The 24769-nt window shown below is 39.4% G+C and overlaps 1 protein-coding gene across 5 annotated transcripts in view; it reads right to left on the bottom strand.

Annotated features, from left to right (window-relative positions):
* Positions 1–24769, bottom strand: part of cemip (cell migration inducing hyaluronidase 1) — a 214942-nt gene that overhangs the window by 188183 nt on the left and 1990 nt on the right. For 4 of the 5 annotated variants that reach the window (XM_032561532.1, XM_032561533.1, XM_032561534.1 and 1 more), the window contains exons 2-5: positions 14643–14754; positions 14060–14197; positions 8579–8717; positions 4417–4653 (exon numbers count right to left, since the gene is read on the bottom strand). In XM_032561532.1, coding sequence (XP_032417423.1) covers positions 4417–4653; positions 8579–8717; positions 14060–14197; positions 14643–14724 — 596 coding nt within the window. In that variant the 5' untranslated portion in view covers positions 14725–14754. The remainder of the gene's footprint in view (positions 1–4416; positions 4654–8578; positions 8718–14059; positions 14198–14642; positions 14755–24769) is intronic. The other variant, XM_032561535.1, reaches the window with a different exon arrangement.

Here is a 24769-nt window from a genome sequence, read left to right as displayed (position 1 = left end):
CACATAACATAAATAAATAAAGAGATCGTGCAAATGCCTGTTTGAACATCAGAGCGTTCAGCCGGGATTCAGCCAGCGAGTCAGAAAGCCCTTTGAGTGGGAATGTGGACATTTAGTGGAATAATGTGCATAAGTTGTACATTTACAGAATAGAGATGCTTCATGTCCATAAAGGCGCATTCATAAAGCGGGCCTGGCTCGACTGAAGGATGACTGCAGCTGGACCGGTACCGGTACCGCACGGCTCCTCCTTTAAGTTTTGCTCAGAGCTTCAGGATGATCAGTCTGGATTAATCTAAACACTAATAAACCATCATCAACATTTCCCAACAGATCAATATGATCTCTGTACACACGTTCCCTCTGAATCCTTCCATTGAAGATGTTCTCCATCAGAGCCAAAGCGCTCCACAATTACACGGCGCACCTTTGCGCAACTACTTATATACATGTATATACATTATAAACTACAAAATGGTAAAAATGAATCTCTTCAACTATTGATCGATTGTTTGGCAGAAGTCAAATCTCGGATGGAACAAAACTTTCTTCACCTCAATCAAAGTAAAACTCAAGTTAAATTATTTGGTCAGAGTCTTCACACTACAAATCCAGATCTGATTCTTGGTTCTTTAGCTTGGTTTTGTCAGACCTCTGCTAGGAATCTTAGTTTTACTTTTAATAGCTGTTTAAAGCTAGATAAACAAGTTAGCTCTGTCGTCGTTAAATCACGTTTTTATCACCTGCGGATTTTAGCAAAAGTTAAATCTTATTTTTGTTTTAAGGACTTTGAAGGACTTATCCATGCCTTCATTACATCTCGATTGGATTATTGCAATTCATTATATAGAGGCCTGGATAAATCACAGATGCAGCGACTTCAAATCATCCAGAACGGAGCAGCATGACTTCTTACAGGAACTAGGAAGCGTGACCATATAAGGCCCATACTGGCCTCTTTACACTGGCTGTGTGTTTCTTATCGAATAGATTTTAAGATTCTTTTATTAACTTATAAAGTTTTAAATGGATTAGCTCCACCTTATCTTTGGGACCTTTTAAAATTCCAGTCTGTGTCCAGAATCCTACGATCAAATAATCAGCTTTTACTGACAGTTCCTCGGACCCGACTTAGGAGGAAAGGAGACCGGGCTTTTTCTGTTGTTGCTCCTCTTCTATGGAACAATCTAACTTTCCAAATTAGATCTGCCCACAGCCTGGATCATTTTAAATCGCTTCTTAAAACTCATTTTTATTCCTTGGCATTTAATTGAACTAGTGTTTTGATACTATGTTTTTATTCATTTGTGTTATTGTCATTCTTGTACAGCACTTTTTTGCAGTTTTATGCCTGTTTTTAAAAAAGTGCTATATAAATAAATTTGACATTGACATTGACATGTGATTGTATACACCAGTGGTCCTCAACCACCGGTCCGTGGACCAATTGATACCGGGCCGCGCAAGAAATAATGAACTACTTCCGGATCTTTTATTTTGAAAATCCTAAACCGGATTTTACCGGTTACGTCTTGCGCGTCAAAATTGAGCCAACTTGCAGCAGAACGAGTAAGAAAACAACTTCGGAGTACTGCGCACACACCCCCCACCCCGGTCCGCAGCAAAACTGCAAAGGGCTGACCGGTCCGCGCGACTAAAAAGGTTGGGGACCGCTGGTATACACACCTTAATCACCTTAAAAATAATCGAACATTGGAGTTAATTTGCTGATCCAACCCCGTTTTCTTTTTTAGTCAGAATGAAATTACCCCATAGATCCATTTCATGCACTTTGGCGGACAGACCAACGCATTTTGCCTCATAAAGTTACATCTTTATGAGATAAAAACTAAGGAAAAGCACTATTTACACTGGAGTGAGGTTTTCGCATCCTCTTATTTTTATTTTCTTTATTTTGTGTGCGTGTTAGGTTATTGTCTGAGGATAAATGCGGTTCAGTTTCATTGTTTAAGTTTAAGTTTAAACAAAAAAATATTAAAATTATGAAAAAAACCATCGGGTTTGATGCCTCTTGGTCTAAGTAACTGAATGTAGTCAGATTTCAGTGTATCTTTGTAGTTTGATGTTCATAGAAAAAGTTTGTGTGGCTGCCGCACATTTTCACACCAGGGAAAAAGTGTGCATATATTTACACAAACTTTAGTGCAAAGTTCATTTTTATACATGCCGACTTGTGTGCAAAATATGGTGCCACACATTTTTTTTGGCCCCGGGACTTTTGTTTTTTCACTGAAAGCACTGGTTTGCACATTAAATGCCATGTGGGTGAAATTTTTATGGATGATATGTCCCATTCTCCTGAAGGCAACACAGAGCTGCACCACCAGAAACTCACAGGCACACTGAAGAGACAAAGAGTTGTGATTGTTATAGTTGCAGTTCTATCCATGTTTTAATGTTGCAGAGCACTTTTTTTGCAAATAGTTAAAAAAAAATTGTATTACCCATTCTGATTGGCTGCTGATAGGCCTACCGTTTTTAAGATGACTGTCCATTACATTTTTCTTACACACCTTTAAAAATGATTTCTATTGATATAGCTTTCTTGTTCTTTGGAAACTAATAATTCAGTAATGTGTTTTTCTTTTAAGATTTTTTTTGATAAATACAGAAGCTACAATACAAATCAAGACAGCAACAATAATGATAGTAATATTAATCATAAAATAATATTCGTTGCTAATTGCCTACATCTTCTTTGATGGTGGACGGTGACAGACTTGGATAATAGATAAGGGGTCGCTGGCCCATAAAGGTAGAGAAACACTAACTAATGCAGCAGCAATTTACGTGGTGATGTCGTCTTGGTTGTCTTTTGAGAAACCAAGTATTTGGACTCCAACCTACAGAACCTTGTCCTTCTCACTACCTAGGCCCAGCTGAAGTTGTGACTGAAAGGCTCTCAATAAATGTTGGTGCTCAGTATTGGCTACCCCATTTATGGTATACCATGTGGTTTCCCCAGCTGGGAGAAGGAGAAAAAGGGGAATGGTGACAAGACCCATTACCAGCAGATTTTTCAGGAATTTCACTCCAAATTCGAGTGTCAAAGCAGCATGTTTCAGGCACATCCTTATCAGGAGAGCACTGACAATACTAAGGCAGCCTGTCAATCTCATGCGCGAACATGCCACATTCCTGATGCTTTAGTTAGGTATTTGTCTCAAAACACATACCTCCAGTGCCCACAAAGACACTCCCAGAGAGTGTTCTACAAAAGACATGCCTAGTCAACAGGCTACAGTGACCAGCATCAAAAAGAGCAGTTGAGTCCAGGCCAGTAAAACTAAGTGCTACTGGTTAGCTGTTTATTTTTAGTCTGTATGAGAGGCATTTTAGGGAGGCAGAAATTGAAGACAAGTAATGTGTATATGGGTAGGACAGCATTGAAGCTCTGTGATTATGCATCATTTATCTAAATGTATGATAAAAGTGTGTAAATAGACTGAAAGATTGCTATTAACTTTTGAACTACATTAGCAATAATAAGTCTTTGACATGAGCACAGATGACTTGTCATGTCAAAATTGTGTCTCCATATCACAAAAAAAAAGTTTTGTACATTAAACAGGAAATTGGTTTATAACAAGAAACAGACAATAGTAAACAACCATCCATTGTTGTAAAATTGTAATTCACTATTGACCTGGAGACTGGAAAAGAACACAAAAACTAAACATAAAAGGTCTCAGCTAAACAGTTGTTTCCTTTTGCTGCTCGTTTACATAAAATACAAAAAGGTATCCAAAGACACAAAATGTCCACGATTTTCAGCCGTGGTGCTAAAAATACAACTTTCTCAAATATTAAACTCTTTGTTAAAGTGTTATTCCTTTCAAGACAAAGTTTTAAATATGTTCCAACGAAAAATAGAACAATGTGCATTGGGATCCTGGGTTGTTTGATTTTGTTTGGGGTTTTGGTATTTGTTTCTATTTTCACTTCATTTCCTTCTTAGTGACTCCAGTTATATTTATTTCTTCTGTTTAGTCTTTTCTTAGTTAGTCTAGTTCATTTATGTTTCTTTGTCTAGTTATTTTGTTAAATTAAATTCCTAGTCCCTCACTGGTTCTCTATGAATTCTTTTGTAGGCTTAATTGTTTTCAACATTTTTTAATATTCAATGTACATCTCCACTGTTCTGCATTTGGGTCCTCCATCAACCTTCAAACCCGTCATGACAGTATGTGCCCTCCACTTAAAGTCAAATTATTAATATTGAATGACAGAAGAATTCAAACAAATATTTTTTGTTTAAGTGAAAGAGGGAAAGTTCAGGCTGCTAGTGATATATTTGTCCTCATAGCTCTTCATGACAAGCTCAAAATGAGCTTGAATGAACTTAAAACAACTCTTCACTGATTAAGACTTGAATGTAAATTAATGTAGCTTCACCTGTCACTATGCAGTACATCTCCAGTAGTAGGATCAATTACATGGAGAATGATGCCTCGGTTCCCCCAGCTTCTGTGGAAGAGGTAACTTTTTTGGTTGCTCTTTTCAGGATGGAGGGTCTTGTTGAGGAAAGTCCAAGCCAACTTCTTTTCACCAAAAATCTCTAGTGTTCCACCTTGTCCCACACCAATGTACTTCTTCCCAAAGTAGCTGTGTTCTTCATCGTCATCATCCAATCTAATTAGTTTGTAGAATGACATATAAATTAGTGAAATCCCTATTACATGGGTAAAAAAGTTTTCATATGTAGATCAAGCACAGAAATCACAAGGAGATCCATAACTCAATTAAATAAGAAGGAAGAGCTACATATATAATCCTCCTTCCAAATCTCAGATTTTCCATTTTTGATACTCTGGCTGGGTTGACATGATGACTTTCAGCTCACCCATCTTATTTGCGACATATTTGACATTTTAATTATTAAGACACAGTTCTCAGGATCTGAAATCAGAACCACCTCAAAAAAATGGGTTAAGACTTTATTAAACATATGTACTTTGGTGGCATTATAGATGCAGTGGCATCTTTACAAATGTCACTGCATGGCTTTGATCCAGAGTGTGCGAATATCTCTAGAATGCAAGACCAGGATGGTGATTTTAGAGAAAGGCAGTTTGCCAGATATTACAGTAGGTGAAGGTCAAATCAACATAGGAAAATCCTTGCCCATACCAATTCAGTGAACAGAAAATCCACCATGCTTGACAAATCCAGTCTTGGTTCTTTAGTCAACTTTCTCGCAGTGGGTAGAGGAGCCAGAAATTTTACTCAAGAGTAGAAATACTAAATACTCAGGTTACTCAAGTAAAAGTAAAAAACATATATGTTGACATAAAACTACTCACAAAAACTTTTCTTCAAAAATCAAATGCCCATCTCTGGCTACATAAATCTTGAACACATTGGGAATTAAATAAAATAGCATTTGTCCAATGCCTGCCTTATGGCTTGATAGGACCACCCACCCAAATGCCAGTTAAAACCTGATTAGTAAAATGCAATAAAATTTTTTGAAATGATCAATGCACACAAAAAAATTCACATTTATAAATAAAACACAAAGCTCAAGCGATTTAAATTTAAGAAATTAATATATTTTTAAAAAAATAAATGTTTTCTATTCACATTTAGAAATGTGAATAGAAATTTCATTCTATTCACAAAGAATGTGAATAAATCTATTCACATTTCTGAGAAATGGAATGATTATTTACTGTTAAACAGCAAATAATCGGTTTAACAGTAAACAGATTATTTACTGTTAATCTGTTAACAGTAAATAAATCAAACCAGTCTTGGCTAATACTGCTATACATTGAAGTTGCTGGGTGGCTCAGTTGGTAGAGCGCACGCACCATGTGCAGAGGTTTTAGTTCTCAATGCAGTTGGGCTGTGCTCGAGTTCCAGTTTTGGGCAATATGCTGTATAGACATAATAAAGAGTAGACTGTCATGTTGGGCTCAAGTCTTTTGACCCACATACAGAACACAAACAGGAGACTAACAAATCAGATAAATACATTTATTTTGAACAAAGATTAAATTGTGAAATGTGTGGTTCTTGTCCTGCAGGCGGGAAGCCGGGATTGTCAAAACAGTGAGGGTAGCTGGAGAGAACAGGTAAGTTGATGGTAAACCGGACTGATTGGATTCTGAGAAATGGAATGATCTTACTTGGTTGGAAGATGAGTTTCCGCCAGGGGAAGAAGTACTGTGGTCTCATCAGCGACAATAAGCAAGAGCGGTCCATGAGGCGTCTATTCTTTATTATGTCTATGATTTGCTACACGTTTTCCTCTTCTCTCTCCTTCCTATTTCCTGTCTACCACTTACTACTGAAGCCTCAAAAATCCAGACAAAAGCAAATCAATCAAATAGTCAATCAAAAGCACAATGTTCCACCAAATCAGCCTCAGCAAATGACTGAAGTATAAATAAATGTGATGGCTAGGTGGCTAAGTCTTCTGCATTATTGTCTCCTCTTTTCGTATCCTGAACCATTCTGTCTGACAGCCACCATGCACTACTGAAAACAAATACAATATTTTGAAAATGTTAAATGAATCCTCATTGACGCAGTTAAGGATGTGTGTCTTCTCACTCATGTCTTTATTTTTGAGAGCTTATCCTTCATATGATGTGGAGGAATTTTTAAGGTCATTTGAAAGGCACAGGTGATGAGAGCAGGGTGGCCTGGGTGTGTGGTGAGTCAACTTGGTTTCTAGGCAACCATGACAGCAGCAGGCAGCACCTATCCGTGGCGGGACAGGAAGTCTTGCAAAGGTCCTGCCACAACAATTTTGCTGGGTTTAGTATTTCTAGTGTTTTCTCATGGGACTTGCAACATCCTTGTACACATGTTGCAAGTCCCATGGGATATATCTTGGAATATGAATAAAACGGACCACCAGATCCACGTGGTATTGTGCCTTTGATGGTTTGACCGTCCATTTGTTGCCTATACTGCCTTGCATTGTATTAACTACATACTTCACTGTCCTAGAGCACACACTGGATTTGTTTTAATGGGATCCAGAGTTCATGCACCACCAATTCTTTACATGTGGGTGGCATGCATGCATGTCCAATGTTAACTGTCATGGACATCCTCTTTATAGTGAGTTTGATCTTCTTTCCTATGGCTGGCACTTCAGGATGCCTGAGATAAGGACCTAGTGTGGTTGGCGGTTTGTTTTTCATTTCAGTGCTGCCATTGCCGAGCATAATCTCCCTGGCTTAGACTGCAATTGACATAACAACACTTTTCAATCAGTATTCCAACCTCTAGGCTTAGCAAGTTTTCTATGGGAAACCTTGTAAAACCCCAAAGAGAGTAAAAAAAAAAAATTAAAAGATGGATCAATGCCTGGATGGACGAATTGTATGCTTAATGATTAAATCAAAAATGTATGCACAATGCTGGTTCCAAATCAATAAATCTGTGCTGTGGCTATGAGCACAGTTTCTTTTTAAAGCAGTAATTTGTTTGGCATGTGATATAAATTTTCATACACAGCCTGGTGTAATCAAAACACAGTTCAGACATGTCCTATTAAGTAATTGCTCACCTACTTTTTGTAACCTTATGGTACATCGTCATCATCATGTCTGGATGCTCTAGATCTAAAGCCCAGAAAAGGTGTTTCAGATTATATTTGCTGCAGGTTCTACATGTTGTGCAGGCTAAAAATGTTTGAGTGCGACAAATTAGTGCAATATTTATGCAATAAAAACAAAACAAAAAACATCAAGGTTAAACTTAAATATTGTACCATGTTATTTAACAAACAAAAAATAATTTCAACAGCTACCAGAGACCAGAAAACCATCATGTAGCCAAAGGGATATTGAAGATAAAATAAATAAAAAGAATCCCTCCACCCCCTCAAATTCCACCTTAGCGTTCCTCAGATTCCTAGGCTTTAATGTCAATTTCTCTGGCTTCCTGCAACTGACTCCACATATGTGATGTATGGCCAGTTTGAAATATTTTGCCTATCTTCTTTGTCTCAACATTGGCTCATAAGGCAAAAATGTCTCACTAAATGTCTCAGGTATTGCAGACAGTTTCACTGTTTTCATCATATAAGAGTTTGTTTGTCAAAGGTTTGCTCTTCTTCTCCACGGGACATAGACATCTTGTCTTGGCATCATGTCAATACCCAGAGTCAATACCCAGACAGGACCACTTTTCAGGTTTTTGAGATACACATTTTATATTCTTGTTATTTTGGGAGCACATTGTAATTTAATGCAGAATAGTACCATCTAATTCTCCAGTATCTGTAAGTGTGTGGTATTAACAGAAATAATGCCATGTATTTTATGGATGGTTTAACAGTTTTTGTATATTTATGATGCTTGCTGAAAAACAATTTGTCTTGGGTTATGAATAAAATGGACAACCAGCTCAAAACAATCATTAAAACCATTTTGATTAAAGAAAGGAACTATTAATGGCTTCCTATATGTAAAAAAATAACTTGCAAATGTAACAGGTAAGATATTTCACAGCATGCTGTATGGATTTATTAACATCTACTGTGTACTGCAATTATGTCAGGAATCAATGTTTTGAAACCAAATTTAACCAAATGTACCTTCCAAACAAGGAGATGGTGAGGTTGCCCTTATAGGGACAGTCTGCACTTCCAATGTGCAACTCCCCTTTGTCCCCAATCAGAATGTGCTTGGTCCGAAGCAGTATGGCCTGGCTGGTGTCCGCAATCACCAGCTTTCCTACAAGAGAGGGCGTGAAGAACAGTGGTTAAACCATCTAGCAGCTCTTTCAGGCAAGTGCTTTCATTCACTTTTTGACTCACTTTTTGTGTAGCTACTTTAGTTGCCCTATCCAGCAGTACACACAACACAACTGCACCTCTTCTACTTGATAAGTAATCTAATCTCACCATTGTGAGATAAATCTAAACCTTCCAAATATGTTTAAAGCAATGTCAAATTTGTATTTTATACTTCTATGATATGCTATATCTAGTCAGATTAAATAAAAAAAAATAAGGGACAAGCACAAATCTTTAAACCCTTCACATGGCACTGTGACTTTATTTGCCAGAAAAGATTCTACCCTCTAAAGATGCTTTTGTGGTCAACACTGTGAATACTTTGTATCATACATCAGTGATTAAATTAAGTGAGAATGTCATGTTAAATAAAAAAACAAACAAACAATGATTTCAATCAGAACAACAATCTCATATTATGCAAACTGAAAACATTTTGCAGTTTACTTTGCAGTTTGATTATCAAATGAAGCTTAAAATCACAAAGAGAGCGACGCAAAACTGTAACCTACTCCAATTAAGAGGTATAATAATGTAGTCACATTCTAATGATGTTTCTCATCTCTGCTTCAGTATACAGTGTCTTCCACATTTATTGACATCACTGGTAAAGATGCATTTAAAGCCTTACAACACGTCTTTTGCAGTACCGTAGTCTCACATCCTATGAAACTATTGATTTAAAAAACACCCATTTAATACGTCAAAAAAATAAAAATGTTACATTTTATTTTATTTTACTCCACTGTGGCACAGTTGCCTTGGAGCAAGAACGTTCTGGGTTCAAGTCCAGGCCCAGGGTCTTTCTGCATGGGGTTTTATGTTCTTCCTGTGGATATATGGGTTCTTTCTGGGTACTCCAGCTTCCTTCCACAGTGCAAAAAATGACTATTGTGCACTCACACACGCTTAGCACTTTCAGTGTTTGCTGAAAAACAATTCAGCAAGCACTTGAAGTGCTAACAACAATTCAACAATTCAGACAACCATGTGGGCATGGTGCAGTGTGTGATGGCGGTCTGATCCTCGGTTGCAGAAGCTGGCTCTTGGGACGTGGAATGTCACCTCTCTGGTGGGGAAGGAGCCGGAGCTAGTGTGTGAGGTAAAGAGGTTCTGGCTAGAAATAGTCGGTCTCACCTCGATGCATGGCTCTGATTCTGGAACCAGTCTCCTTGAGAGGGGCTGGACATACTTCCACTCTGGAGTTGCCCAAGGTGAGAGGCGTCGGGCAGGAGTGGGCATACTTGTTGCTCCCCATCTCGGTGCCTGGACGTTGGGGTTTACCCCGGTGAACGAGAGGGTAGCCTCCCTCCACCTACAGGTGGGGGGACGGGTCCTGACTGTCGTTTGTGCTTACGGGCCAAACGACAGTTCAGATTACCCACCCTTTTTGCAGTCCTTAGAGGGGATACTGGAGAATGCTCCTCCTGGGGACTCCCTTGTTCTGCTGGGGGACTTCAACGCTCACGTGGGCAATGACAGTGAGACCTGGAGGGGCGTGGTTGGGAGGAATGGCCCCCCGATCTGAACTCGAGCGGCTTTCTGTTGTTGGACTTCTGTTCTCATCATGGATTGTCCATAACGAACACCATGTTCAAGCACAAGGGTGTCCATATGTGCACTTGGCACCAGGACACCCTAGGCCGCAGTTCGATGATCGACTTTGTCATCGTTAGGGTTAGAATTAACCCTAACACGCACCGGGGGAGGTGGAGGACATGGAGTCTGAGTGGACTATGTTCCGTGCCTCCATTGTTGAGGCGGCCAATTGGAGCTGTTGCCGCAAGGTTGTCGGTGCCTGTCGAGGGGGCAACCCTAGAACCCGTTGGTGGATACCTTCGGTGAGGGATGCCGTCAGGCTGAAGAAGGAGTCCTATCGGGCCTTTTTGGCCTGTGGAACTCTGGAAGCAGCTGATGAGTACCGGCGGGCGAAGCGGCATGCGGCTCGGGTGGTTGCTGACGCAAAAACTCAGGCGTGGGAGGAGTTTGGAGAGGCCATGGAGAAAGACGTCCGTACAGCTTCGAGGCGATTCTGGTCCACTAGCCGGCGTCTCGGGGTGCTGACCTCTACTCGGGACATTGCCCACCAACATGCCTTCCATTGAGGAAGCTAAGCCTGGGGACTCTGGGTTGGGCTGTCCAATCTCTGGGGACGAGGTTGCCGAGGTGGTTAAAAAGCTCCTCGATGGCAGGGCCCTGGGGGTGGATGAGATCTGCCCGCAGTTCCTTAAGGCTCTGGATGTTGTAGGGTTGTGTTGGCTGACGCGACTCTGCAATATCACATGGACATCGGGGGCAGTTCCCCTGGAATGGCAGACTGGGGTGGTGGTCCCACTGTTCAAAAAGGGGGACCGGAGGGTGTGCTCCAATTTATAGAGGGGTCACACTCATAAGCCTCCCTGGCAAGGTCTATTTGGGGGTCCTGGAGAGGAGGGTCCATTGGATAGTCGAACCTTGGATTCAGGAAGAGCAGTGTGGTTTTCGTCCTGGTCGTGGAACACTGGACCAGCTCTACACCCTCAGCAGGGTCCTGGAGGGTGCATGGGAGTTCGCCGAACTGGTCTACATGTGTTTTGTGGACTTGGAGAAGGCGTTTGACCGTGTCTCTCGGGAAGCCCTGTGGGGGGTTCTCCGGGAGTATGGGGTACCGGGCCCTTTGATATGGGCTGTCAGGTCCCTGTATGACTGGTGTCAGAGTCTCGTTTCCGGTGAGAGTTGGACTCCGCCAGGGCTGCCCTTTGTCACCGATTCTGTTCATTACTTTTATGGAGAGAATTTCTAGGCGCAGCCAAGGTGTTGAGGGGATCCGTTTTGGTGGCCTTAGAATCTCATCTCTGCTTTTTGCGGACGATGTGGTCCTTTTGGCTTCATCAGGTCGTGATCTGCAGCTCTCGCTGGAGCGGTTCGCAGCCGAGTGTGAAGCGGCTGGGATGAGGATCAGTGCCTCCAAATCCCAGGCCATGGTCTTGAGCCAGAAAAGGGTAGAGTGCCTTCTCCGGGTCAGGGGGGGTTGTCCTGCCCCAAGTGGAGGAGTTAAAGTATCTCGGGATCTTGTTTCATGAATGGGGGAAGAAGGGAGCGGGAGATCAACAGGCGGATTGGCGCAGCGTCTGCCGTCAAGCGGGCGCTGTACCGGTCCGTCGTGGTGAAGAGAGAGCTGAGCCAAAAAGCGAAGCTCTCGATTTACCGGTCGATCTACGTTCCCACCCTCATCTATGGTCATGAGCTTTGGGTCATGACCGAAAGAACGAGATTGCGGATACAAGCGGCCAAAATGGGTTTTCTCCGTAGGGTGTCTGGGCTCTCCCTTAGAGATAGGGTGAGAAGCTCAGTCATCCGGGAGGGACTCAGAGTAGAGCCGCTGCTCCTTCACATCGAGAGGAGTCAGTTGAGGTGGCTCGGGCATCTGGTCAGGATGCCTCCTGGACACCTCCCTGGTGAGGTGTTCAGGGCACGTCCCACCGGGAGGAGGCCCCGGGGAAGACCCAGGACACGCTGGAGGGACTATGTCCATCCATCCATCCATCCATCTTCTTCCGCTTATCCGAGGTCGGGTCGCGGGGGTAGCAGCTTCAGAAGGGAGGCCCAGACTTCCCTCTCCCCAGCCACTTCTTCTAGCTCCTCCGGGGGAATCCCGAGGCGTTCCCAGGCCAGCCGAGAGACATAGTCCCTCCAGCGTGTCCTGGGTCTTCCCCGGGGCCTCCTCCCGGTGGGACGTGCCCGGAACACCTCACCAGGGAGGCGTCCAGGAGGCATCCTGACCAGATGCCCGAGCCACCTCAACTGGCTCCTCTCGATGTGAAGGAGCAGCGGCTCTACTCTGAGTCCCTCCCGGATGACTGAGCTTCTCACCCTATCTCTAAGGGAGAGCCCAGCCACCCTACGGAGAAAACCTATGGGACTATGTCATATATAAAAATGACATTTACATATAGTAATAAACATTTCCATATATCACCTCTGATGTCCACCGGATTCTCAGTTGCCATGTCAACTGTCTGGGATTCCCCTCTTTTCTTACATCACCGCGCTTTCTGATTGGCTACCTGTCACATTCAACAGGCTGGGTTCTCGCTCCCAATCAGGGGAAACCCCACAGGCTGCGATAATCGGGCCAAGACAATGTTGAATATGCCGGATTTTAGTTCGGGCATATTCAACACACCACCACGTAACACACCACACACTGCAGGATGTTGTAAGATTGTAGTAAAAGGAAAATCGGGGCAAAGAGAAAAAAAAAGGCTTTAGCAGGAACATCAACATGCAGAAGCATTATCTGACTCCCCCCTCCCCTCTCCCGGGCCGCAGCAAAATTGCCAAGTCTTGACCGGTCCGCGGTAATAAAAAGGTTGGGGACCACTGGCTTAAAGCTTTGGCTTGGCCAACTGTTTCCACCTTCCGAGTGGAACAACTGCCTTTACCAAGAAGGGTTTCTATCACATAGTCTGCTGATGAACCGTGTGACCCAATGCCCATTCACCAATATGTTCATTCATCATCTGCTCCTACAGCGTCTTCAGTTCTTAAATACAAGTATGGAGAAAATATTTTCAGTCAGATAGCTCCATAAATAATAAATAAATGTTAAAAACTGTGGTTTTTATTGATTTATTTCTTCATATAATAAATGGTCTATTTGTTGTTACTATTAATGGCAGTTTCATTAATAAAAAACAGTACATTAGTTATACATTACAAAGGCAAAATGTTTTTGCATTCCTATGGTTCTAAGTCAATTTAGAAGAGCTTTTTAGCTTTTTTAGTGGAGTCTTCTTGATTTTTCCGTTTGGTCATCATCATAGTCACAGTCTTGCCAATCTAACATATACTATGACTTTAAAGCTCCATCAGAGTTATCTTGTACGTACTTTAATTTCTGCCTCAGTAATATAAAAAAAGAATAGACAGGCTTGTACACACGGTTTTACTAATTAGTGGCTTTGCTTGTATACAAAGATGCAAAGCATTATTTGTCTATGAAGATCTGAAAGTTTTAGGAATATTTCTCCCATCATTGGTCAAACTCATCAGTTGGTGATATGAATGTTTTGTCTAACTCTACCCATGTGCTATTCTGAACTTCATCTGCATTGTTACATCCTTTTGAAAAGATGGAAATTCTTTCTGGAACCTGTGTGAAAAGTCTCAGTATCTATCTTTGTTTCCAACTTAATCTTGAGTTATGAGCTTTAAGGTTTATGAATTACCAGACAAAAACAAGTCAAATTTATTTCACTATAAGGAGTGAGGAAGCAAGGCTGGATTTATCTAGCATACCTCCGTTCAGTATCTCAATTGAGTGAACTGTAGCTGAAGTTGTAAGAAGGATTTTCTGTCCAAAACCAATTGTAACACGGTGGTCTTCACTATGTCCTGGCATCCATAGTCGAAGTCCCAACGCTTTATCTGGGCAAACTAGAGGAAAGAGAACAGAGCAACAATTTGGGTTCTAGAGATGTATACAACTTATCACTGGGATTTGTCGCAATTCCTCACAGTGGATCTCAAAGTTTACACATTTCTGTTAAAATCCCAGGTCCTTGTGATGTAGAAAAATTACAGTCCTAATATTTTCAAAACTTTTCCACCTGCTAAAATCATGTAGAGACTAAGGCTAGGTAATAAATCATTTACAATATATGCCCTTGAAAATATATTGTACAACATTCTATTGGATACAGATAGGAAATATATCCAATAGAATGTTCACTAATTTCACAGAACACCAATCCAGAACTGCACATCATAGGGGATGTAAACAGAGGAAAGGCTGAGGCTGCTCAATTTCTCACTTCTAGTTAAGGTACAGGCGCAACATCAACTAACTCACTCACTCTTTGATAAGCTAAGTTGTTCTTACCTGCTCCAATGCTGGAAACCTGCAGAGCAGCAAGAAGTGTAAACCATGTCCTAATGTCCCTTCTGCCTCCATCTTCTGCCATTTTGTCTCTGATTTAGAATATCGATGGAACCTACAACATTAAAAAGAGGAAAAGTAAGTAAAAGGCAGAGTTCTGAAGAATCATAGATTGTTTTGGTTAAAAAGTTAGCTGCAGTCTTACCACTGCTTTTAGGACATTAATGCTCAGCAAATGTCTTGCTGAATCCTGCAACATTTTAAATCCACTAATTTTAATAACAGATCTCTGGGAAGTACTAGGTGTTGGGTTGGAATTCTGCTCAAAGAAATGGTCTTTAAAAGAAAATCATTCTCTCTCTTTCCAGCTCCGTATGTCGGACCCCACCACAAGTTAAAGTTAAGTTATTATTGTACAGTGTGAGGGATTTGCACAGACCAGCCAGAGAGACACTGAATGGTTTCCAAAAATATTCTTAATTTATTACAAAATGTCAAAAAATAGTTCAAAAATGATAAATTGGGTTCAAAACAAAGATCAACATAACAGACTGCAATTCAGGTAATAACACAAAAACTTAATTAGCAACCAAATACTGGTCAAAACAATACTATGTAATTTTTAAATTAAACAAATACCATTGGAACTGAACCAACTACCAAAAAAGAAGAAACACTAAAGAAATAATCAAATTAAACTAAAGAAACAACCAAATTTCCCTTCCCCCTTGCAAACAAATGGATGACCCGCTGAGGAGGTCTGCCAGCCATATAAGGAAAAGCAATCAGCTGGAGCTCTTCTGTGCGACTCCAGCAGCAGCTCCAAAGGAAACAGGTAACTCAAAACAAGAAGAAATTAATCTGCTGCATATAACCAAAATATAGCAAACTGACAAAGTTAACTAAATGTGTGCACTGCAAATAGTTAGTCAAGCTGATGAAAATAATTTTAATCAAATATTATAAACTATTCACTACTTAATATGTAAACTAATTTTAAGAATAAACAGAAAACCAGCCATCATTCAATATCTCTGTGTGACAACAGGGACAGCTGTCACATACAGATACCAGACACTTAAGTACGGTACTACTTCAGAATTACCTGGCCAGGGCTTTTTTGATGGCAAATTCCATAACACAGAGAGATTGTTTTGGTTAAAAAGTTAGCTGCAGTCTTACCACTGCTTTTAGGACATTAATGCTCAGCAAATGTCTTGCTGAATCCTGCAACATTTTAAATCCACTAATTTTAATAACAGATCTCTGGGAAGTACTAGGTGTTGGGTTGGAATTCTGCTCAAAGAAATAACAGCAACTCAAATTGAGCTCTATAAACACAAGCCAAATGGAGAGATATAAAAACCTGCTGCCTTTACTTGTATGAACTGTACCCATATTTGTTTGCATCAAGCAAACTGGAAAAAAGTTTTAAGATGTACGTATCGTCATACATTCATGGATATGAAGGCGAGTCTTACTTTAAAGTTCTTTAAACTTCGTGGCTAACATTAGCTTTAGCTTATGCTAATAGGCAATATTCTCTGACATTTTAATTATAAAATTGTGTTATTTAAATGTCTAAACATTCTTATTCTTTCTAACGGACAATGTTCTTACATTATTTTGTATTCATTAAGTTTATTGCTTTAATGTGTGTTTTTTGTTGTTAGTGTCAAACAGAGACCAAGTAACGGGGGAGATTACGGTTCTGGCTTTTTGCTTCCGAAGCATGAGGAAGCACGAGAAGCCCCATAACTTAAAAGTAGGGCAGCATTGTTAATTTTGTAGAGTTCAGCAGAATGTTCAGGTTCAAATTTGTTATTTTGATAAACATATGGCCATGTTCCTCCTGCAGCCTCCGTGTTATTTTGTTTTATTACTTTTGCGTGCTTCTTGTGAGGAGCTCAAATGGGATTGTGTTTACAGCCTCCTCCCATTTTTAATTATTATCTTTCTTCATCATAACATTAAAACAAGACCAGTTCCACATTGTTTTAATGTTGATTGTGGATCAGTTTGTAATTTATGTCTGTAGAAACTGGTCTTTAAAGTTTCACTTAGTAAACATGGGAAACATTTCTAAAAGATCAGAGTTAATCCCCAAATGTACAGTCGTGGTCTACAAATTTGAGTAATTTTCAAAAGTTCGTTAATTTCAGTAGTTTGATTCACTAAGTAAAATGTATTTTATAAGTTCATTTATTTTGCGAAACTGATTAGGCTTTTATTTCTGTTAATTATAATAATTTACAGAAACAATGTGTATTACATCACATTAATATGGCAAACTGATAAATCTCATAAGCAGACCTCATCAAAAAGCATATTCTAATTTATTGATTATGACTGTTATTATTTCCTGTACTGTAAACACGAGTTCATTTGAGCACAGTATTTTTACATTTTTAAAGAGGGCACTCCATTTTGTGCCAGCAGTTTGAAAGCAAAGTCTTAACAAAATGTGATGACTGAAAATAATCTCTCAACAGGAGTTCTCAAAGATGCAGTTCCGGTTATCATGGTGACATGCAGTAGTTCCTGTGTGACTGGTACTGCTTTGTGTAACCATATAGTAGCTCTGCTGTTCCAGACTGCCCACTTCTCCCAACTCAGTGTCCCAGTCGTTCCTCCAGTTCACAGCTGTACTGAAACAGAACAGCAATGGCACAAACCCTGAACTGCTGTAGGTTTCAAAGCTGTGCACATGCATGACATGTTTCATTAAAAATAGTTCAGTGAGATGTCTGTGATGCAGTAAAGCTTAGCAAGTAATTATGGGCTATGTTCATTGTATTTTTATAGTCATTATGTATAATGACTTTAACATAAAACTATTTTGTAGTTTTATTTAAAAATAAACAATTTTTATATAGAACTACTATATAAAAATATATGACTAAATTTTAAGTAGAACATTAAAATTTAAGTTGACCTATGAACACATGATGAAGACTGTTATAAACATTATGTCTCTGGTTCTCTATTTCAAAGGGTGTGAAACCTGGTCCACTGGAAAGATGGTGCTAGTAAAGCCTGTACAGGGCTGACTGTCTAAAGGAGGTTTAAGGTAAATAATGTTCATAATATTTAATTTTCATGTTTTGCTGCCTTACATATTTTAGCCCCGAGTTAAATACATGTGTTTTTTTTCTTTTCTTTTTTTCTTACTTAAAGGAGTACCCTCTTCAGGGGAATGACAGGGCCTCTTCCTGACCTGTCTGTGCTTCGAGTGGCAGAGGATTACAGCGATTTGGATCCACTGGAGAAGCCGCATGAGCATGAGTGTGGAGAAGCTGCTTGTGGATTCTGAATTTGGACTTGTGCAAAAAGGAAGTGTACTGTCCTATCAGCAACCCAAACTCTTAACCCGATGTACAGTTACATCACCATGCTCCACCTTCTCCTTCTATTCCACTTTGTACTCATCTGTCACCAACAGAGTGTGTCTGGGTTTGCACTGAAGAGGAACAGTATCATTTGCAGAGTTTGCAGTTATCCTTTGATACAGCTCACAGAATTGAGTGATCAACACGAGACCAGAGCTATATTTACGAGTGGCACATGCTGCGACAATCGAGAATAACCTCTTCAAGATTTAGGGAAGTGTGTCATGTGAGAGGTCACAGCACTGCTGAATCTCTTGCAGAGTGAATAGTCAGGGGTACCAAAGAAACTGCAGAAATGCGGAGAGGTTCTGACATGGAGTTTCAGGCAGCAAAAGAATACGCCAACCATTATAATGTGAATTATTCACCTTGTGCGCTAGTAATTCACCCTGAGGCCCCATGGTTTGGTGTCTCCCCTGATGGCCTCGTTTATTACCCCAAGGAAACACCATCATTTGGCTTGGTTGAAATAAAATGTCCAAATGTGAAAAGTTACATTGACTGCAAGTACTTGCAGATGTCAGATGGAATTTTCAAATTAAAGAAAACTCATGCTTACTATTGGCAGGTACAAGGCCAGCTTCTTGTTACTGGTCTAATGTGGTGTGACTTCTTTGTTTGGGCACAGGAGGATTTCTTTAGTGACTAGATCCAGACATGGAAGTTCGAAAAATAATCAGACAGAAATGTGACCACTTCTATTTCAACATTTACATGCAAAAGTACCTCTCAATGAGACGTGCAGCACATAACGTGTGACATTCTCATTCTGTGACAGTGGTATCCAAATGTTTGGCTACGCAGGCAAATTTTCCACCTGCATTCATTTGTTTTTGTCTTTTGATCGTGGGCCACTCAAAATCATTCTGGGGCTGCACTTTGAGCATCAATGTTCATTGAGAGACTTTAAAAGTCCATCTGTGCCTTCTAATTTTTTTTTGGTTGACGTCATTGCATTCAAAGTCCTTGAAAGTTCTTGTAATTTTCATTTAGACATACCTTTTTTAAAAAAAGTAAGGTTTCAATAAATACAAAAAATAAACAAATCTCAAGTCGCACTATTGTCATTACTATCAATTTAATTTTGCTTTAGCTTTGTTACCAAGTTTATATAAAAACAAGTTTACTAAGAAATGCTTATTTACAATCACATTTATTTATGAAATTTGATAACATGCAATCAGTACATAACAATAAAAATACAAATACATTTGAGTGCTTCTGTGATAACTCATTCCTTTAACAAATATTATACACATCAGAAAAAATGTAACTTTTTTAGGTAATTTATTTGATGGGGTAGATGCATAAGATTGACATGATACTGTCATAAACAGGACATAACACCTCTCATGAACATGAAAGAGTCTTTATGAATGTCTATGACTGTTGTCATGAAGTGTTACACTTTTAATGTAAAGTTACTCTAAAAGTTGCAATGAAAGTCCATTAAAAGTGCCAACTGTGTATTATTTTGTAAATAATGACACTTTAATGCAAAGTTGGCACTTTTAGTGGGCTTTTAATGCAACTTTCAGAGAAACTGCATTAAAAGTGTCATTATTTACCGAATGACACTTCATGACAACAGTCATAAACATTCATAGACTCCTTCATGTTCATGACAGATGTTATGTCAGTCTTATGCACAGCCCGTCAAATAAAGTGTTACAAAATGTTTTAGTTGTTTCTCCAATTTATCATCTACTTGCTGATTTGCTGATTTTGATGACTAACAGGCATTTGCTGAACTGCAATCAGGGTAATGTGCCTTCAGGACAAGGGTTGGGAAACACCTAAAGTTCGTTCACTTTATTTAGCCCTAATTGATTAGCAGGCAAGCCACTGCAAAAAGTTCATTAATGGTGCCAACAATAAAGGGATAATTGAATCAAAGAGTTTGTTTTCTTTAACTCTTCGGATTACCTGCTCAATGTGCACTCGCAGACGTGCGGTTTTCTGTGTCTGGAGGACATTTTGAGCTGGCATATGCCTTTTTTTGCTGAGACAAGGTGGACAGTATACCTTGCACTTCACACACTCAGAGATGAGGAATCCTTTATCTACCATTATGGCCATATCCTCAGTAAGAAGATTAGCCAACCCTGACCTCATAAACAGCTCGTTGTCACTTACTGACCCCTCGTAGAGTGAAGAAACAAAGGTCACTGCACCATGGGGAGCCATTCCGGTCTGTTTCTGTTTTTAACAGAAACAGACCTTTCATTGTGCAGTGAGATTTGTATTTGGAGAACATCTCACTTCGGAGGAGAGGAGAAGCAGGAGTTTGACATGCTCAGTACAATCTACTATCACTTGAATATCAGGAAAATCTTTGAAGTCATCAGGGAGCTGAGCTCGGATGTCCTCTGTATCAATCCAGATACATAGAGAACCCAAAAGAGTGTATAAATAATTGGTCCATGAGCAAATAATGCGGTTTACAGTAGAAAGGTGAATATTAAACTGGTTTGCTAGGTCTCTTTCCTTAAGACCTGCAGCAAGGTACATCTGGAACACTAACAGCTCATCAATGTGTTGCAAGGGATACCTCTGACAAAAGAAAAAGCAAAAATACATTCAAAATATATAAAAATCCACATTTATTTACTTATTTATTTCAAACAGGTCTTTATAAACAAAAGTAACCAATAGAACAAGAGAAAATATATATATACATAACCAAGAACAGAATAAGTAGCTTACCACTACTTTTCGGTTTGTTCATTTCTTCCTACCCATTTTCACTTATTTAACCCTTATCTCAGTTTAATAAAACATATTACATACCGACTCAAAAATTATCAGAAATTTGTGATATTAATATGCAAGCAGCACTTTCTGAAGATAACATAGTCCTGTCATGTTCCGTGTTTTTTAGAAATGTTTCCCATGTTTACTAAGTTTATTTCCAGTTTTCTGTGTCTCCGTGTTGTCCTGTTCTCCCCTCGATTACTCCCAGGTGTTTCTCGTTCCCTAATTACCCCGTGTGTATTTAGTGTCACCTGTGTCTCTGTCGGGTCCTTGTCTAATGTGCGCTGAGTCCTTTGTGTTGTCCTTCGTGATACCAGTTGCTACCGACGTTGAGCCCTGGCTTCCGCTCAGTCGTGCTGCCTGTGTTTTTGGACTGTTTTGGATTTTTATGTTCATGAAATCATCATTATTCATCTACCTGGTTCCATCTGCGTCTGCCTCACCACCTCAACACCACCATTACATGACAAGTCCTGTATAATCTGTAGTAAAAAGTTCTTATTGTATATACAATGTGTACATCAGGAAGCTGCAGATCCAAACCGTGTGTGCTGCTCTGACAGAAGTTACTGCTTCACCGCTTCCCTCAACAGCTCTTGGTCTCGATGAGCAAATCATTTTGTGGACAGAAGGTTCAATGAGCCCCCAAAACATCATGAAGTGACGATAACTTGCAAATCTGTTGGTACACAATGCAAAAGTGGATAAAGTAACCACAACTTTTACTTATTCAAGAATAGAAATACTTTAAAAGGATGACCTCCAATAAATTAAATTAAAAAAGTTAAAAATCTTTTGAAACTACAGCAATAGATTGTAGTAATTCTTGTATTTTATATTATAAAAATGCAAAATACTTTCAGTAACATTACATACTTTTCATTTTCACGTGATATCCATATAGCGCAGCAGGTTCAGCAAATACAAATCACTTCTGAACAATGACACGTGTGACATAAGTGTGACTTTAACACAAAATGTAAGTGTGTTTATTGTATTTTTAAGTTCAGACATATTTAATTAAGAAACCAGAGGTGAGGAGAGTAACCCAAATTTTAAAAAGACAAAGGTTCGTTGCGGTGTACAAGCTTACCTTGTGTAAAATCGGATGTCTTCATCAGACCCTGCAAACCTTTGTAATCCAAAGGTAGAATGGATTTTCAGTCCTTCGATCTGGTTTGTTAGGGCTTTTATTTCTTCTTTTAATTTCTTGTTTTCATTTATTGCCATGTCCAGGCCAGCTGGTTCTGGGACAGAGAAATAATCGTGATCTGCAGAAGGGCATCACACAGGCGGATCAGTTGCGCCGCTGTCCGGTTCTGGTCTGCTCACTCGTTCCCATACATTGGCTCTTTCAGGCTGAACACAGACGTTGTTCCATTGAAATAACACAGGGACGGCTCCTTTATTTACCATTCTTCTCCCACCAGGAGTTTTAGGCTGACGAAACTGATCCGGAGGGTAGTGAAGGCTGCAAACTTTTCTATGCGATGTTAGCTTGAAGGTGTCGCGATGAATATTTACAAACCATCATCTTTTTAAGTCAGGATTGCTTGGAAATCCATAAAAACTTAAACGACCGTTATATTTGGAAGACACTGTGCACCGTGGAACACAACAGTATTCAAGGTATTGCTTAAATTGCTTTTGAAATACGAGTTTGTCTTTTCTTGCGGTCATGGTCACTCAAAGCGGAAAAAAATTTGCCGCATTTGCGCATGCGGATGTGACGTCAATGCCGTAGGTGCAAAGAGCCCATAACCTTTAAACAAGGGAAGTTTGCCCACAAGGAACAGGGAATAACCATACCCACCAAACATCCCAAAACTATGCCAGTTGTAGAGGAATGGAAGGATGGTTAACGTTTGACAGTTTCTGTCAGACTGAAGTTGTTGGTACGATCCAGCAGCTTGCCGTCATCAGAATATGTGTGAAGAATGACCAATTTCATTGTATAGTGTTTCTGAGGGTCCTGGAAAGCACTATACAAGTTTGACATCATTTCATTCCCTAACCCAAATCAGAGATTTGGGGTTAGGGTTAGACCTGGCCACTATCCTGCAAGAAGAATGGCTTAAAATCCCTCTGACCACTGTGCAGGACTTATATATGTCATTCCCAAGACGAATTGACGCTGTATTGGCCGCAAAAGGAGGCCCTACACCATACTAATAGGTTATTGTGGTCTAAAACCAGGTGTTTCAGTTTCATTGTCCAACCTGCACGTTGGATAAAATAACTTTGATAGTCATACTGCAGAAGATTTCTAAAATAACAATAATAAAATAAATTATATTTTTGACATAAAACTATTTTTAACAGAATCATCTGCCAGTACAATAAGAGGATTTTACTTAAGATTTCCTAAAAAATATTTTAAAAAAACAACACTTTGTACTTTGAATACACTGCACATATTATAGACAAATACATTTTCAAATTAGGAAGGGTTAAGCCTGTCTACAATTAATTTTGAATACACATAAAAAGCAGGAAAATAATACTAATTGAATAAGCCTTGTACTGTGGCTTGCTTTACTATTGGATCTACTTAACATTAGGGCATCCAAGAAGGAGAGCTTAAGGTAGACTATCTGATCAAAAATATCTTACAATACAAAAAAAATCAAAAATCTTACAAGATTTAACAAACAAGTAAATCCAACAAAATTTTACTAAAAAAAAACAATTCTCTATTCAAGTTTGTTCAGCAAAAAAAATCTTTTTTTGCAATGTGCCTTTAAAATAAAATAGATGCAATTTCAGAATAGAAAATCACTTAAAACATAAGTTGATGTTAGCAAATTGGCCTTTAAAAGTGAACACTAATTTCCTGAATTGTTTCTGGTTTTAGTTTTCCTTTTTCTAAAAAAAAGAAAAAAAAGAAAAGAACCTTTAGACCTTTAAACTTTCATTAATATCTGCAAAGCCAAAGCAGCAGACAGGAAAATCTTCGCTGCACAAACCAGCACAAAAGTAGTCAAGTTCATTGACATAAAATGTATTTATATATTTTTGCAAATGTGAGCAGGGGAGGGGAGTGTGGTTGACCAACTTCACTCAGGTCAGCAACCTGAGTAACAATAACATTCAGACATGCAGCCAGCAAAAGGCAGAGAAATTAGGCAGTGTCACTGCATGAAAAGGGGGATTTTGGGCAGTTATTGACATACAGCGACAGTCAACATATAATGACATATAAATGTCGTTATATGTTGTTTATATTTGTACAGTGTCTTGATTGGTTGTGTTCTAGAGGTGTCCCTCTGTCATCCAGAAGTGACAGAAGTCACTGGAAACAGAGAGTTTTCCAGCATTGTGTATCTCAACTTTGGCAAAACTAAAATTCTAAACGTGTTACTTTAAAAGGCTTTTATTTTGAAATTAAACATCAGATCGGATTCATATTTGCTGGTTGTGTTCTAGAGCTGTCCCTCTGTCACCCAGAAGTTAGAGAAGTTACTGGAAACAGAGAGTTTTCAGCATTGCTTAATGTCCCCAATTATTTCCAATACATTATTTCTTTTTGCAACTGTATAAATACAAAGTCTAAATATGAAGCCGTTGGAAATCTACTTGCATTAGATCAAACATGAACTGAATGTGAGCTTTTACTCTGAAAGGAGCTTGTAAATTAGGGAGCCGTAACTTCTTGAAGGCTGGCTTTACTGTCATTTTCGAAGAGGCGGCTAGCTTTACCACAGTAATATTTTTCACATTTCCTCTAAGTGTACCTATTGTTTTATTGTGCTAATTTTCATAAGCATGTTGTCTGAATATATTGACAATTTGTACAGTTCTGCAATACTATATTGGTAATGTACTCTTGAAAAATGTGAATATATTGAATACACAATGTAAGTTTTTTCAGCCGGAAAGTGTGTTGTAATTGATCCTTCTGTTTTCTGGTAGTCTGATATGTTTGCAGGACTGTAGTGTGTATGAAACATGTAATGTACAAAGTGGCAAAGAAGAATAATAAACACA

Source organism: Xiphophorus hellerii, chromosome 4 (genome assembly GCF_003331165.1).
Source record: "Xiphophorus hellerii strain 12219 chromosome 4, Xiphophorus_hellerii-4.1, whole genome shotgun sequence".
NCBI lineage: Eukaryota > Metazoa > Chordata > Actinopteri > Cyprinodontiformes > Poeciliidae > Xiphophorus > Xiphophorus hellerii.
This window is presented reverse-complemented; position numbering and strand designations above follow the sequence as displayed.